At 32.0% G+C, this 17,848-nt stretch overlaps 1 protein-coding gene across 2 annotated transcripts; it reads right to left on the reverse strand.

The window, feature by feature from the left end:
- Positions 1-446: 446 nt before the first annotated feature.
- LOC130726950 (dihydroneopterin aldolase 2-like) lies at positions 447-5,382 on the reverse strand. Of its 2 annotated transcripts, XM_057578268.1 has the most exons (4): positions 4,889-5,382; positions 3,153-3,327; positions 981-1,167; positions 447-789 (listed from the first exon to the last, which is right to left on the reverse strand). In XM_057578268.1, exons 2-4 carry the CDS (start codon positions 3,253-3,255, stop codon positions 588-590), a joined length of 492 nt encoding a protein of 163 aa, XP_057434251.1. In that variant the 5' UTR covers positions 3,256-3,327; positions 4,889-5,382; the 3' UTR covers positions 447-587. The 2 variants fall into 2 exon arrangements, with proteins under 2 accessions (XP_057434251.1, XP_057434250.1); XM_057578267.1 differs by having other exon boundaries at positions 3,153-5,382.
- Between the last annotated feature and the right edge of the window lie 12,466 nt (positions 5,383-17,848).

A 17,848-nucleotide genomic window follows, 5' to 3' on the forward strand; every position in this document is an offset into this window, starting at 1 on the left:
GTGTAAGATTTAGAAGGGTGTTGGAAAAACAGCTTAATTAAGCGTTTATGATCATAAGCGCTAATTTTAAATATTTTATTAAAATAAATCAAAAATAAGTTATATATAAGCATAAGCTTATAAAAATAAGCTCTTTTTCATAAGTTATCTTGAGTAGGTCATAAGTTGTTTGCATAAGCTCTCCCAAACACTGACAATGACATAAGAGTTTATGCTATCAGATAAGCTCCAATAAGCAATTCCAAACGGGGCCTAGTTTTATTGAGTGAAAAGTTTTTTTTTACCATATTTCATAGTTGTCCTGCTAAGTAGTAAACCCTTTTACAGTACTAATGGTTTTCAAAATTTCTATTTTAGTTTAGTGAAAGTCAAATATCTCAAAAAAAATATAATTGATCATTAAGTACGACACCCTGTTTAATTCAAATAATTATGATGTTGTGTTAAAAAAACAATTATTATACCCCATAATGACTTTTATTGCATAATGCATATGGTGGATTTTCGTAACTAACAAGAATTACAACATTAAGCTCTACAACCTTTACACGAACAGCAGATATCTTTTAGGATCATATTCTCACAACTTATTCAAGTAAATCACTTCTGCGTCTAAGAATCTCAACGCCTATATACTTAATTGGATCTTGAATCGCAACATTAGGCTCTACAACCTTTACACGAACAGCAGATATCTTTTTATGATTTGTCAGAACAGTCGTTGCAATTTTTTCGACCACATGCTCCAGAATGTTGAATGCTGGCCCTTCAAGAACTTCCTTAGCTACCCTGCGTATATCATCATACATACATATGTTAATTAAACAATATAATATTCATGAGTTCAAATTTATAGTTGAGGGTTAATTCTAGACGGTTTGTATAGTGAATGATTTGTCAAAAAATGTTTAATTACTTAATTAATGTGATTTCAAATTCTTAAGGAAATTGATCTGATGACTTCCGATCGTCTTACTGACTTGTATATTTTCAAATAATCAACTGCATCAGATGTGTTGCCAGATTTGCCAGCTGGCTTGAGATCCACCCAAGCATCTATATCTACCAAGAACTTCTGGCCCAGCTTCCTTTCTTCCTCAGCATATCCGTGAAAACCATAAAATGTAAATCCCCTCAGTATGAGTTTGTCAGAATATTCCACTTCCGCTGCAATAATCAAATATAGTTTCATGAATAAGGAAGTGAGGCAATTTATGGTAATTAACTAAGGGTCTGTTTGGTGGTCAGGATAGGATATGATAGGATATGATATGTGAACATGATATCAACAGGATATGATAAGAGCAGGATAGACTCTTATCATATCCTGTGTTTGAGGTGCACATGATAAGGACAGGATATGATACGGAAAAATGTATCAGATTTATATTTGAATAAAAAATACATTTAAAATTGATCATTCTATTAAATTTAATTTCTTTACATTTTCATGAATGAGTATATTTTATTATAAATTAAATTAATTTAAATTTTAATAATTAGCCTATTTTATTGTTTTGAAGATACCCTATATTTCAAATAAAATTATGCATTTAACCGATTGGTTTTCACTTAGTTGTGAGACGTGATAATTAACAATAAAAGTTAACTTAATTAAGAATATTATTATTTCAAAAGTACTTTATATTTGAATTATAAATTATTATATAAGTAGATAAGTAGTTTTAAATAATAGGAGATGAAAATAAAAAATTAATCTTTTACTATTAAAAAAATCAATATTTATAATCAATGTTTTTCACTTAGTTGTGACACGTGATAAACAATAAAAATTAACTAAATTAAAAATATTATTATTTTAAAAATACTTTATATTTAAATTTTTATATAAGTAGATAAATAATTTTTAAATAATAGGAGATGAAAATATTAAATTAGTCTATTATTATTAATAAATCAATATTTGTAAGTGAGTAGTCTATTTTACTATTTATGAATAATAATTTTATTTATTTTTTATTTTAGTTAAATTAATATTTTTATATTTATTAATTAATATTATTATAAATTATAAATTATATAATAATAAAATAAATTAATTTGGAGTTAGGATACTGAAAGAAAATATATAACTGGTATCCTATCCTGCTCTATCCTAGCTCACCCCTCAGGATAACTTTTACACATGACTGACAGGATAGGATAGGAGACAGGATAGTGTTATCATATCCTGCTGCGCAACAAACAACAGATAACAACAGGATATGATTATTATCCTGTCTTATCCTATCCTGTCCTGGTCACCAAACAGGCCCTAAACATCAAGTAATTAACAAGTTTAACCGATCACAATATGTCATGCATGTTTTCCTCTTGTACAAAAAATCACAATATATCATATAAAGAGGAACCGTAACTGAGTAACATTTGTTTTAAATTTTAGGGTTAAAATATATTTAGTCCCTATATAACATGAGTAAATTGAATTTGATCCATTTAAAGATAATTCATTTTTTATCATCCCAATATTAAAAACGAGTGAAATTAGTTTTTCAGTTTATTTGGTGGTGGTTTTAAACCCGACTAAAACGCAAAATAAATAATTTGCAGCCGTTAAAAATCAACTAAAACGCAAAATAAATATTTTGCAGCTGTTAAAAATCATTGCTAGCTAATAGACAAAATTTGGCACAATAATGTTAGAAACTAAATGCTATGAATTTTTTTAAAAGTGACCCGATTCAATTAACCTTTAATTATTTTTTAGGGACTAAAAATATATTCAACCTATATTTTAATTGAAATAAAAATATGTTTTATATGTTCCGATGTATAAAAAAATGTTTTATGAAATGATGAAATTCAATTAGATGTTTATATATGTAGACAAAGTTAATAAAATTTACACTAACAGTGCATATACCTTTAATTTGTAGTTAATTAACACCATTATTCATTAATTACAATTATTTTATCTTTTAAAGACTTAAACTTTACTCACTTCTGGTAACATAACTCACGTTTTAACCTGTAGTATTTTAGTCAAATTATATATCAGTTAAAAAGAGTGTGCATTACATTAAACACCAAGAGATCATGAATGAATTTAGTACTAATAGTTAATAGTGCTAATTAAATGGCTTATAAAAAGAAATAGTGCTAATTAAATGATATAAATGGGGATGGCTCACCGGGATTAGTTGCCTCAGCCTGAGCCAGTGTATGAGAGAAAACTTGAGAAAAGAGAATAACAAAAACCCCCAGACCAAGGCATTGAGACTTTGAGGAAGCCATTGTGCAAATGTAAAAGGGATACAAAATGTTTGATGTATATACTAATCTAGTTCATTCTCTCTTTGCTTGAATCTGAAACACATTATAAGAATAAGAAGATGGCCCATTGATGGGGTCAAGAATCAAGTTTAAACCCAATAATATGACCGAAGTAACTCTATCTGGAATGAATCATGAAATTTTGTTGTACAAATATAAAAATATAAAAAACGGATCCTTAGTGAAAACGGAAGGCAGAAGATATATAATCTAATTTGTAACATATTAAGTTGGGAGCGTCTACTCCCCCTCCAGAATGGCCTTTTTTTTAAAAGATATTTTTCTATTAAATACTTGGGACACACTAATGATTTATTAATAGTCGAATCAACTCGAATTCTCCATTTAATAATAAAAAATTGATTTTGGGCTTCCGATATAATTAGTAAAATTAAGCATAAAAAATAACAAACAAATTAAATATCACTTTTTTATGATTTGAGATGAGAAATACTGCCAGCACATGGAAAATTTAAAAGAATGTAAAAATTTCTTTTATAAATATGTGAAACATAGAATTTCAAGAAAAGTTTCCATTGTTTTTATAAAAAAGAAATATATTTTACAATATATTCACCTTTTATAAACACGAAAATGGACGTATTTTTAATGATCTAAACTATAAATATTTCCACAAAGATACAAATATATATATACAAAGCCATTTTTTGCCACAACCGTATTTGTGACGGTTTTTACCCAACTGCTGTTAACATGCCACATGAATTTATTGTTGTTTTAAACTGTCATAAAAGTCACCCACAAAATGTTCATTAGTATAGCATGTAGAAGTTAAGGACTCTTTTCAAATATTCTTTATATGTCTCTGATTCCTATATAAAGAATCAATAGATAATATATATACTCCCTCCGTCCCCTATTAAAAGTCACTTTTATCCAATTCTCTAGGATTAAGAAAAATTGTTAAGAGCAATAAATTTGTAGTTTTTTAAAGACATTTTCCAAAATCACCCTCATATGAAATTCCCTCTCCATATTAACATTCAACTACCTTTAAACTATAAGGGTCTTGGAAATCAAGCAAAATTTTGGGAACATAAAAATTCTTTGAATGTGGAGTATTAAATATGAGGGTAAACATGGAAAAATAAAATTAATGCTCCATAGATAATGTAAAGTGACTTATATTATGAGATTAGAAAAACTCAAAAAGAGTGACTTATAATAAGGGACGGATGAAGTAATAAATTAGAAATCAGTTTCCAGATGGTTGAAAATCCTCTTATCCAGGGCAAACTTATCCAGGGCAAACTATGTGGGGTAAAAACTAATATGACAAAATTAGCATCATTGCATCATGAGTCCATAATCGTCTGACTAACAAAGTACACACTCATGAATGATTTAGTCAATTAATTAATTATATGCATGTACAGTGTGAATTTGAACACAATTTTCATACTTGAAGGACTAATTCGATAGTTGTTTATGTAAACTTTAGTGACTTAGTTGATGGGAACATACCATGATACTCAAAAGTTATATGACTCAGAAAAACAAATTATAGAGCCATGATCATTGTGGTTTCAATCCATGCTGAGCTAGTAAATAAGATGGAAAGAGAAGATCATACCTGAACTAACTAGGCCAATTTCATAATCAAAGAACAATAGAATGATATCGTTAGAATCCCGTGATAATTTGGGCATCACGTCTTGTCTAAGGTACCCGGTGATATTCCACAATCCTTGACTGATGTTGTAAGACAACAGTGACACAAGGAAGGGGTTGCGGAATTGACATCAGCGTTGTCCATCAATTAAAACTCTGAAGATTGTTGGAAAATTGGGATGAACAACACGAACACCGAAACAAACGTAACCCTAGTGGAACAGAAACAGCAATAGCACGAACGAAGCAGAACCTGCAATAAAATAAGTTGAGTCACGAAAATCAACTCGCTGTCCTTGAGAGTTTTATTCGGGTATTATCCCAAACACTCCCCCAGAATTAAACAACCCCTTCCGGTAATAAACCGGGTCACAGAACTAGCGAGATCAATTTCTCAATATGCCCAAGAAGTAGAGGAAGTAGAGGGGAGAGGAATGGTGAGGAAATAAAGCTGATATGTGTATCTCCATATGAGAAATAGACTTGGCATTTATAGGCAAAGACTTTATGAATAACAAAATAGTGGATAACATAAATGTGGGCGGCAACGACAATTAAATAATGGGCGGCAAGCCATTAATTAAAGGGCGGCAACACACTAAATAAGGATGATATAATCTAGGTTGGATGGTAGCTTTTATTTTGGACGCGGTGAACACATGTAAAGTGTGTTTTAAACTTTTGAAATACACAAATTTCCAGCAAAGGAAGCAGAGAGTTAAACAACAGAAAATCAATAATACTATTAAAAGAGCAAAGGTTCAAAGGACCAAATGCTGATGTGTCGCAACCATAAGCATTATGCTCTCTCATGCAATCTTAGACTTAGTGGAATTCCACATGGCATTCTACAAGCTCTTATCTCCTTTTTACTGTACACGTGACATTTCCTTCTTTTTTCTGTTTTTTTATCATGCTCCACTCACCATTCTCTCTCCCACTATCTTCCTTCATTATTAAGAACTCATTCTCTCTCCCACTATTTTGTTTGTTTCCAAAAAAACATAAAATTACTCCCCCATTCTCGATAAAACCTTTCATGGCATTTTTTTTATCAATCAAATTTTATCTGTACCTTTTTTTCTTGGTATAAATTTGTACCTTAATTATAATCAATACTTATTGATGACCCGGGATTTAAGGCTATTTTCCTAGGTTATTGACATGCATTTTAATATATTATCTAAGATATTTTAGTCATTTTAGGTCACTTTAGGCTTATTTCATGAATTTTATTATTTTTGTTTGGTTTTAGTATTTTTCTATGTTTTATATTATTTTCTATATATTATTAGGATTTATTTACTTTAATTTAGGATTAGATAAGTTTATTTTAAGATACTATCTTATTTTTATATCTTATCTATTTTTATTTACTTTATTTTAGGAGAAGATTTGGAGAAAAAAGAAGAAATCATTGAAAATTTGGAATTAAAAAAAGAATTCTGGAGGCTGGAATCATGCGCAGCGCAAGTGCACAAGCTTACCATGAACCTGCGCCTCAGATCGCGACACGTGGCGGACTCTGGAAATGAAAGCCCAGGATCGCGCGAGTGCACAGCTTTACAATGGGCGCGTTCGCACTGAATCATTTTCTGCGCCAGAAAAGACAAACTAGGCCCAGATTACGAAAATCACTATAAAATCAGTTTTAAACCTATTTTTTTGGGATCTTTTTCATCTTTCTTTTCTCCTAAACCAAATAAAAAACCTTTGGGAGACTTAGAGGCAATTTCTTGGTGGAGAGGAAGGCTAGGCCCTTGAGGGCCGGTGTCAGGGCCATGGAGAAGGTGACAACTTCTCCGGATATCCATGGCTCCGTTCTATTTTGGGTTTTGTTTTTCTCTTTACCTATTTTATTGTTTTGACTCTCTTTTGGTATTTGGAACGACTTATTTGATTTTCTTTCTTGTTCAATATACTTTTATGCAATTATAATTATGAGTTTTCATTATTTGGTGTTTCTCTTTATGATTAATGCTTCAATTGGTTAATTGGTGTTCTAAAGAGTTTATATTAATTCATAAATAGATTGGGAAATTGATATGGGTTAATGTAGGCTTAGTTCATAAAAGGGGAAAAATTCCTATGTCTTAGGTTATTAATTCTCTTTGCGCGTTCATGTATCTTTTGCCAATATGATGATTTTTAAGATTTGCATGACAATTGAAAAGTTGGTGTGAGTTTAGTTAATGAGAGAAACCACTCTTGCATCAGTCATCTTAAGAAAGACATGTCTTAGGTAGGGTTGAGGTTTTCTAGGTGACAATAGGAGACATTAACTCTTAGGTATGAATATCATGAGTTTGAAAAGAGGTCTAAACCGAGTGACTAGTCGGGATACTCACCTCTCTATGATATGATTATCTAGTAGGAACTATTGGAATTTCTTGAGTGACAGTAAGAGATTCTATCCGCTAGGACATGAACTTCTTAGGTTAGGAACAGAGCTTGAGAATGTCTTATCGAGTAGGTATGTGCTAGCTATAATGCTCCTTTTATGATCACTAGGGCTTAAGGAATTAAGGCTAGGTTCTTAATTAGTAGATTCACTTAGCTAAGAAATTAGTGGGTGAATAGCTCTTATCGGCATCTTAAATGTTAATTTCATCTTATAAGAGTATATTGGTTGATAATAAGTAGTAAATCAAGTGAACTCATTTTCCAAATACACTTTCTTCTTTGTTTACCTCCGTGAAACTTCTTTTATCGCTTTAAATATATTTTCTCTTTTATTTACATAAAATCACATTTCACTTGTTAAATCGATCATCCAACATCTAGCTAGTGAGATTAATACGTAGCAACACAATTCCTGTGGAGACGACAAAACCCGATACTGTACTACGATTGAGTCTTGAAAGGGATTTGATAGTAGTTAGTGGAGGAAAACCTCTTCATTAAATATCCTTTCATCACTTATATTAAAACAGAATCACTCCAAGAAGTGATTAGCTGATGTGTCAGCTCCTCAAATATTTGAGAATATTTTATTCCCCCACCCTGAATAAACTACAATATTTTATTTCCCACCCATTATTTTATTAGATTTTATTCCCCCTCCCTAATATTTTATTATATTTTATTCCCTTCATCTTCCTATCCTCTCATATCCTCTCAGTCCCACTATCTCATTAATGTTTTTTCTCTTTCTCCTCCCCCAACCTCATCAAATTTTTTCCAGATGGTTTGTATCCCTTTTTTTTTCAATTTGGTTAACCCCCTCATTGTCCAATAACTAATGTTCATTCCCACTAGCACCCCAATCCGTCTTCTGTCTTCCTTTAGTGCCATTTTGAATTTAAATTTTGAGCATTTATTAATTTTGTTTCTAATTAACCTTCCACCTTTCACTGCACCAATCAAATTTCTTCTCTAGATGTTTCCCCAATTATCTCTTCCACTCATATCATAAATCTTCCTCATCTCCATATCTGGATTTTTCATCCTCTCCCCCTCCATTCGACGCTCCTCATCATTATCCTCATCACGGTTTTACTTCCCAAAACCTATCACATGGCTTCTTCTCCCCGCCGACAACGATGTCGTTTCACTCTCCGAGCCCCAGTCCCCGTCTTCTCCCCCTCCCCTCTGCGAAAAAGGTTAATTGTTTCCTATATACTATTATTGTTTTAACTAGAAATAGACCTGACTTTGAGTTTGTTCTTTACAGGTTGTTTTGAATTGGTTGACAAATCTCACAAGGTATTTCTTGATTTTGCATTATTCAACTATTCTTTAATGGTTATTAACGTGATTATTCTTTTTATTTCAGGACCCATATGATCCAATGGTGCCTCCTGAAATTCTAGATTTGATTGACAAAACGTTCTTATTCGAGATTTAAGTTGACAACGATTCCAATTCTAGGTTCAAGTCATCCTATAAGGTACTAAAAGATCCTAATATTATTGCCCAGTTTAAGTCTATCTGCGAAACCCCCAGTCTGATGGTTCATCTTTTTACAGCCCATTATAATTCTTTTATCCCTTGATTAGTTAATATAATATCTTTTGCTTTGTAGGACCTGAATGAAGAATTTATTGTCGAGTAGTTGTTGATCTTCGCAAAGACACTCAGGTCTATACACCCCTAATTAATTCTATTGTACCTACTGGAAAGGTGTTAGGCTCTTCTAATTCAAATATTACGTCTATTTCTCCTGCTGTTGACTTGAGTTCGGATACTCAGCGAATCTCTCATGTCCCTTCTGATCCAACTCCAAAAGTTAAAGTAAATTTTTTCCAAGTTATAAATATGCTTCTTAAATTTATGTTTATTATTAAGTTCTCTTTTGTGAATTGATATTTATGTATTCTATATTAGATTGTTGGAGATAAGTCTGCAAAACTTGGTATAACCTTAAAAGAGATTGAACCTGCTGGTGAATTGGACATCAATAAGTCTGCTGATTCTGATGGTTCCAGTGGCGAGCAATCTCCTCGAGCTACTGCTGTTCCTCTTGCTTGCATTAGTTCAACTAAAAAATCTACTAAAACATATTTGAAGTCTAAGGAAAAGGTTTATACAAGATATTTCTGTTTTCTATTTAATTTTTTCCTGGCTTTATATACAGCAAAATAATGGCATTGTTATCATGTCTCTTTTTATTATAGATGAAGAGTGTTGGTGTTGAATCTGCTAAAGCTATCCAAGTTGCTGAAACTGCTAAAGAGTCTGAAGTGGATGTATCTTTTGAAAGCCAGATTTCCCCTCCTTCCAAGCGTCCATCCCCCTGATGCCGAAGTTGTTGGAGTCTCAGTTGCTGGCAAGAAACCCCTGAAAGCAATGAAAAAGGAGAAGATCTGAAGACTGTTTTTTGTTGTGTTGGCTGTTTTGATGTTTTGTTATTGTGGTTGTCTTTTCAAGCTGTTAAGTGTGTTGTTTTGTAGTCCTGGATGTTAGTTAGTTCGTCAGTGTGGTGTTTTCCATTTTTTCAGTTTCATTTCAATCTTAATGTTTAATCTGCCTATTATTAGTATGTTTTGGGATGACAAATTAGTTTATTCAGGTCTCTGTTTTGTTGTCTTTTGGTCCGAACAAAAATGAATTGAATGAAAGAAGTTATTTTGAGTCTCAAATTCCATTTTCCCCTGTTTGTATTATTATTAATTGTTTTTTGCAAAAAATTGTTATTCATAACCCTTATCCATTGAACAGAATACGCATGTTTAACTAAAAAAAATAGAATGATGAACTTAACTGAAATTTTATATCTATATCTTTTTAAATTCTATTTTTTTAATTAAATACCTTCTAGACGCCTATTTTTTTTGTTAATATCTAAGTTTTGTTGCTTACTATGCCCATAACAGTTTTTTCGTTATATTTTTCCCTTTTGATCTTATCTACTGTTCAACTCTTTATCGGTTCATGATCTCCAAAAATAAATTACAATTTTATATAGTTTGTAAGATTGAAACTCCCCCATAATGAATTGATACTCTAAGTTGATAATTGTTGTTTATAAGATTGATAATCCCCCAGATAATATTGATGATAATTTTAACATGGAATGGTGAAATGAATTTTATTGTTGGACCTATAAACTGTCATTTAAACGTAATTTCAAACTGTACACGGAACGTTGTATATGAAGAGGTCATCAATAACATTTGATTGGTAAGTCAGTTTTTTCCTCCTCTTTATCCTATTGTTGATTTTAAATCTAGAAGGCAACTAATTTATCATTATTTTAATATTTATAGTTGCAGGTTTAAACTTAATTGTTAAATTGCTGTAGTAGATTGAATACGTCCATCTATCTTCGTCTTCAGTAAATGCTTTTTTTAAATCGAATTTCATGTTATTATACAATATATAATGGGATTTATGTGTTTGATTTTTAATTGTAAGTTGGAGTAATTAATTCCTTTCCATTTACAATGCCCAGGTCCAAGAAAAAATAGAGGAGTTTTCCTTGAGAATAGCTTGGATCAACTAGACATCATTTTGCTGATTTATTATCAATTTTTTATATCATTCATTGCGAAACTGTGTAGAACCTCAAATTCTTTTCATAATGGAGTTGTTCTTATTTGATGGTTTATTATCAATTTTTATATCATTCAGTGCATGATTTAATCTATACAGGTGTATGTTCTTCTATTTATGGCAACCGTTTAAATATTTTGGTCAATTGGTGTAAATTTATGTCTTTTTAAAAGCCGTCGTCATATTATTGTGCTGATTTATACTTATTTATTTGTTTATAAAGTATGAATTAATTGATATATGCTCCCCCGTGCGTTACACGGGTGAAAAATCTAGTTAATAATATAGAAGAGAAACTTACCTTGCAAGAGCATCAATTGAGTGAGTCCCCCGGGTGAGAAGCAAGAAAAGTACTAATTAAAAATAATTTAAATGTGAGGCCCTTTGCATTTGATAGGTGTTCAACGTGAGAAGCAGTTGCTTTTATAAGTTTTCAAAACAAAAACAAAAATACAAAATTCAAAGAATGAACGGGCTGAACCATATACATCATTTTGACTAACTCACAAAAAAAAAAACTTAGTGCTTTCGTGTTGAGGCCATAGTGCTTTCATGTTGAGGCCAGATCTGCTCAGATTCGTGCTCATAGTGTCTTTTTGGTTGGTGAGGAGGCTGGGGCTTGGTCTCGTAGAAAGGAGAAGCCTTTCTCCTTCTTCTCATTTGATCTCCGATTCAGGTGGAGCAACTTCTTACCTTCCTGATCACCTTCCTGGGGTTTGGTTTTGCATTGTTTGTTAGGTTTTTACAAGAACAAGTTTGTTCACACCTCAAAAATGAGGTGGAAATAGGTGGAAGAAGAGAGATAGGAAAAAAAGAAAAAGTAAGAGAGAAAGTATAAGATGTGATAGAAGATAAGAAAAGAGAGATAGAAATAAAAATAGGTGAAAATGAAGTGTAAGAAAAATGAGGTCTGAATATATCATTGTTGGTTTTGACAGGTTTTGGAAGGATTTTGCTGTAGTTAGTGACTAGTTTTTGTTGGTTTATTTTGTTCATTTGGCACTAGCTTTTGTTGGTTGAGTTTTTAACGATGTTGAGGGTTGTTTTCCAACATTATTTATATATATTTTTTATTTAAAAAAAATCTGAAACTAAAATATAAAAAAGAAATAGGGATGATAATAAACTGTACATCGAGCTAGGCTAACCCAGACTACTTCCTAACTAACATTTTCTCTTTCTTTTTTCGAAGTCATACGGCCCAGCTCTTCACACGTAATAAAATAAGTTCCTAATCTTTCGAACACAAACACTGCCCTTTCGTTTGGTGCTGAGCAAAGATGGGAGATGGATTGGGTTCTCATGGTGGAGACTGATGTGTCTTGGTTGTGTGAAAGCAACTGTTTACTGGAAAATTGGAGAATGTATTGGTAAAGCCGTTTCATTTTGTCATTATGGTAGCGTTTGGTGACGGAACAGGACAGGACAGAACAGAACGGAACAGGACAGAATAGGATGGAACAGGACAATAATGTTCTATGTGTTGTATTTGGTAACTTCAAGTCAATAGAACAGAACCATGATTTTAATTACATATATAACCCTACATGTTTAATATTTGATTGAGGAAAACAAATTGAACTCAATTGAACATTTTGCATAGAAACCGTTTGTTATTGCTTACTTCATGAAATAATCACTTATTTCTTTAAAATAATCACTTATATATTGTTTAAGTTGTTTCAATATGCTATTGAAAAAAGCAGAAATCTAATTATCTATTTAAGCTATTTTAAGTGCGTTTATTTAGATTAAAAATATTGATTTTTAACTATAATTTTTTTAAGAGATTTTGAGAAAAACATAAGTTGATTCGTGTTCGACTACTCTAATTAAAATCACTTTTTTTATCTCCCCTCATCTATCATCATAGATTTTCATTATAAGCTAAAGTAACTGTTTCAAATAATTTGTTTTCAGCTTCAGCCGAAACAAACACAAAAAGTAGTTTTTTGATTAAAAAGTGATTTTTCCAAAATAAGTTGAATTAAACGCATTCTAATTGGCTCGTTTATCATTGCTAACAAAAACTGATTTTACTTTTGAAAAAATAATTGATTTTATTTTAATTAAGTTGATTCGTGTTTGATTACTCTAATTAAAATCACTTTTTTTTATCTCCTCTCATCTATCATCATAGGTTTTCATGATAAGCTAAAGTAACTGTTTCAAATAATCCGTTTTCAGCTTCAGCTGAAACAAACACAAAAAGTGATATTTAATTAAAAAAGTGATTTTTTTTTTTATTTTAAAAGTGATTTTTTGATTAAATAAGTATTTTAAAAGTGATTTTTTGATTAAAAAAGTGATTTTTCCAAAATAAGTTGAATCAAACGCACTCTAATTGGCTCGTTTATCATTGCTTATAAAAAGTGATTTTACTTTTGAAAAAAATAATTGATTTTATTTTAAGTGATTTTTTTGGAAAAGTAGATTTTTATTTAACTTTGTCTACAAATATAATAAGTGCTTTCGATTTTATAAGTGATTTTAAACTGTTTAGATACATAAAATTTCAAACATAAATTAGGGGTATTTTTGAATTTGCAAAAGTTTTAAGAGAGTGTTCCGTTCCGTTCCCTTCCGTTCCACCCTTTTCCAGGGAACCAAAGTGTTCCGTTCCTGGAACCTTATGTCCCGTTCTGTTCCATCTTAAAAACAGAACAAACATAGAACGGAACTCATGTGTCATGTTCCGTTCCCTTCCCACCTGTCTACCAAACGCTACCTATATTCTCATTTCAAAACCCAGCACCAACGAGCTTCCCTTCAATTCTTTTTTTTTTCCGAAAAGAATTCCCGAGTAGGATGATAATAAAAATAGTAAACATAAAAAAAAACTGAAAATATTTAAAACATAAGCAATTCTGTTAAATGATAAGTTAATTTGTAATTGTTGGTTACATTTTGTTTAAGTGTCTTTATGCATTTCTTAGGGGTTACAAGCATATTAATGCTTAGTGCTTACAAACATAATAATGTTAGAGGTTAATGTTTTTTATGTAGTTGCATAAGTTACATCCTTTTGTCTTCTCTATACACTAGTATTAATAGAAAAGCATTGTAAGTTTTTCATTAAGAAAATCAGAAAAATAAAAATTTCAAGTCTTCTCCTATATTTTTCACTACTATACTTCCGCTGCTCCAACAAATTTGGTACCAGAGCTCCAGGTTCAGTACTATGGCATCATCAACAAATTCAGTTTTCTCATATACAACAAGTCAAATTCCAGTTTTCAATGGTGAACAATATGGTTACTGGAGTTCACAAATGGAGACCATCTTCCTTTCTCAAGATCTATGGGATGTGGTTGAAGAAAAGTATGAAGAGCGCCCAGACCAAAAAATAGCAGACTGGACTGATGTCAAAGAGAAAGAATACAAGGAGAATGTGAAGAATAATGCTACAGCATTGGGGATTATCCAACAAGGAGTAATCAAAGCCATTTATCCCAAGATCTTTGGTATTAAAAAAGCCAAAGTGGCATGGGAAACACTGAAGACTGAATTTCAAGGATCAACAAAGGTGATTGCTATCAAGTTGCAGTACTTGTGGAGTGAATTTGAAAATCTCACAATGAAAGAAGGTGAGAAAGTCAATGAATATTTCTCAAAGTTGGCTGAAAAAACCAATCAAATACAAAGTTGTGGAGATGATGTATCTGAAAAGAAACTGGTTGAGAAGATTCTTCGGAGTCTTCCTCAAAAATTTGAACACATTGTTGCTGTTATTGAAGAAACAAAAGATCTCTCAAAGCTCACTCAATATGAGCTCATGGGGTCTTTAGAAGCTCATGAACAAAGAGTGAACAAATACAACAACCAGCCATCAGAGCAAGTCTTTCAAGCAAAGCAGAACTTCAAAAATTCCAAATCACAGCAAGGAGGTCCATACAGTGGACAACCTTCCAGTAGAGGTCGTGGTGGCAGACAATCTGAAAGCAGTAACAGAGGAAGAGGAAAAAGAGATTCCTCATGGCAGCAAAGACCTTCTGGTAACTATGATTCTTACTGCTATGTTTGTAAGAAATCTGGTCATGAATCTGAGAATTGTCGTTATAAATGCACTGGGTGCAAAATTCCTAATCATTCTACACTGTTGCGATGCATGCCAAAGTATTCTGCTTTGAATGCAGTACAAGGTGATAAACACCAGGATCGATCTCACAAGAACTTGATAAATTATTAATTGATATTAGAGTATAATAAAGCAATTAAAAGGGGATTTTTTGATTGATTTGATAGAAGGTAACAAACAGAAATTAAAAGAGATTTAATTCAGATAAAAGAAAGTGTTAGTCCTCGGATTATAACATTCAAGTACAACAAACCTTCATCGGTTACAAAAGATTAATTCTTCCTCATTGTTTCCCTAATTCGTGAGAGTTGATTAACTAAGCGAAAATCAATTCTCAGTTTCCTAAACTAAGCGATTAAGAAACAGTTACAATCTAACATGAACTAAGCGAACATGCATCAACTCTTATTTCTAAAACTATGGAATTAAGCAAACCCTAGATCAGAAATAGAGATGAAGAGAATTAATAAAGAAGGAATTTGCCTTAAGAACAGAAACTCAAGTTTGCAAACACAAGAATATTAAAAATCCTAAGACTAACTATGGAGTTTAGCAACTCATACTAGAAAAGATGGAGAGAGATATTAGGAGAAGGTGGAGGAGGTGATGGTGAGATGTGGTGAGGTGGTGAGGTCTAACAAAAGCCTAAACTCACTTATTTATACTAATAAATAAACATGTTCATCAAGTAACAATCTTTGTTATCTAAATCTTTTCTAAATCTTCACAAAATCGGGCCCACATAAAGGAGTAAGCTGCTGAACAATCAGGCATTCGCGGGTCCCACAAGAAGTCTGAATCTTCAATTGAGGTAAACATGAGAGTTGTAGCTCTTTAAGTCAGCTTCGCGGGCCTTCAATCGGATCCTAATTCGGAGTTCTGTAACCCAAGATATGATCATTTTAGTGCAAACTGTTCCAGACTCGCAGGATTAGCGACAGCAACTTTGCAAGACCATTTTGACCATGTTAGAGGCTTGTTCTTCAATTGTGCTGAACATGAAAGTTGTAGGGCTTCGAGTTAGCTTTCCAACGACATATTATGAGCCTTATTTAGATATTTCTAGCTCCATATTCAATCTGTTCTAGCAAAACAGTCATAGAAACTAAAAGTGTAGAATTAAGCTCTTTTTCCATGAATAATCCAAATAAACACTAATGGTCAAAACATGGCTAAGTCATAACAATTAAGCGCAAAAATGTATATAATGAAGCTTAAAAAGACACACGTAAAGTGTATCAATTATGCGCTTATCAAATACCCCCACACTTAACCTTTTGCACTCCTGGGCAAAACTTAACTTCAAAGAAGATTCAGAAAATCAATTATGATAACAAGTACTTCCTAAAACATAAAAACTCAGCTCACACTTATCTTTGAGAGGTAGAAATTCAGATTTATGAGCAAGAAAACAACCACTTCATTTTCCATAAAGATTAGACAAATTAGATTCCATCACCTACATTCCAAGCCAACAAGAAATCAATTTGAACATCAAAGTTGGATGCAAGTGTTATACTCTCTACTCTCAAGTGTTTGGGCTTGTGTTTAATCATGCTTAAACAATTCTCATCATCTCATGAAAACATGCATCTATCATAGGCTTGACAAGATTCTAACACACCAATTAAATTGAACAAATGCATACAAAGATCAAAGGACTTTTGAAGGTTGTAATGAGGCTAAGGTCAAGGAAGGATTTATGAAAGATATTCAGAGTTAAAATCTTAGGAAAAATAAGAGCAATGGGGAAAAATTCAAATTAAACTTACTCACAACCCCAAGAATTAACACATTCTTCCTTTTACAACTTCATTTTTTCAACTTCCACTTCCTTTTCTTTCTTTAGTACCTTCCTTCACTTTGTAACTTCTCTTTTTTTCTTTCTTTTTCTTTTTTGACATTTGCATATTTTTCTTTTTTTTTTCTTTCAACATCTTTTCAGCTTGCTTACAATTTATCCTCAAGGAAGGCACCTCTTTTGAGCAACTTAGACCATGCATTCAAATAAATCACCCCCGCACTTGTTGAATACTCATTCCCAAGTCAATTGCAAAGCTCTTACATTTCCTAAGGTAAGGTATCATCATTGTTTTTCACTTAGGATTGTAATGAGCTACAAAAGAATAGAGATATTAGGCTCAAAGGGGTTAAAACAAAGGTTAAAACATGCAAGGTAAGATTTTTAGGCCAATAGCTTATTGAAAAAGAATGCCTTATCACATCAAAGTATGAAAATGAACAACAATTTGAGTCAGAATCAAGTCAAGTTCTGCAGTGCATATAAACATGAGGAAATCACACAAGAAAGAAGAGAATCATGACAAAGATATTACCATTCAAGTGTTTGGTCGAAAATCTCACAAGATAGTCTCACATGACAAGCATATAACACAATGAATCCAACAAATCAGTTCTCAATGCAAATCATGATGAACTCAAAATGCAAGCAACTTCATCCAAAAGAGACATGAAACTTAACAGAAAAGTGGTTACATTGCTCACAAACTCAGCATCTCTAAAACTCATTGAAAAAGTGTGAACTCTTTTATTGAAAACAATAAAAACAAAGAAAATAAATTGAAATTGCAAACTATCCTAACTGAGGTTCTACTACTCCTAAATAAGATTCCCACCCCCACACTTAAATCACACATTGTCCTCAATGTGAGGCACAAATCATCAAATAAATTAGACAAGTGTAATAAAAGAGAAAGGTTAGGAAAAACCAGGGATCAAGGGAGCTGGCGAGGCATGAAACCTGGTAATGCTCTGAATCTGCTATCACCTGGGTCCGGTGGAGGCCTTGCATTAAGAGGAAACTCATAGTCTTGAGGCACAACAGCAACA

This window comes from Lotus japonicus, chromosome 6 (assembly GCF_012489685.1).
Source record: "Lotus japonicus ecotype B-129 chromosome 6, LjGifu_v1.2".
In the NCBI taxonomy this organism is placed as follows: domain Eukaryota; kingdom Viridiplantae; phylum Streptophyta; class Magnoliopsida; order Fabales; family Fabaceae; genus Lotus; species Lotus japonicus.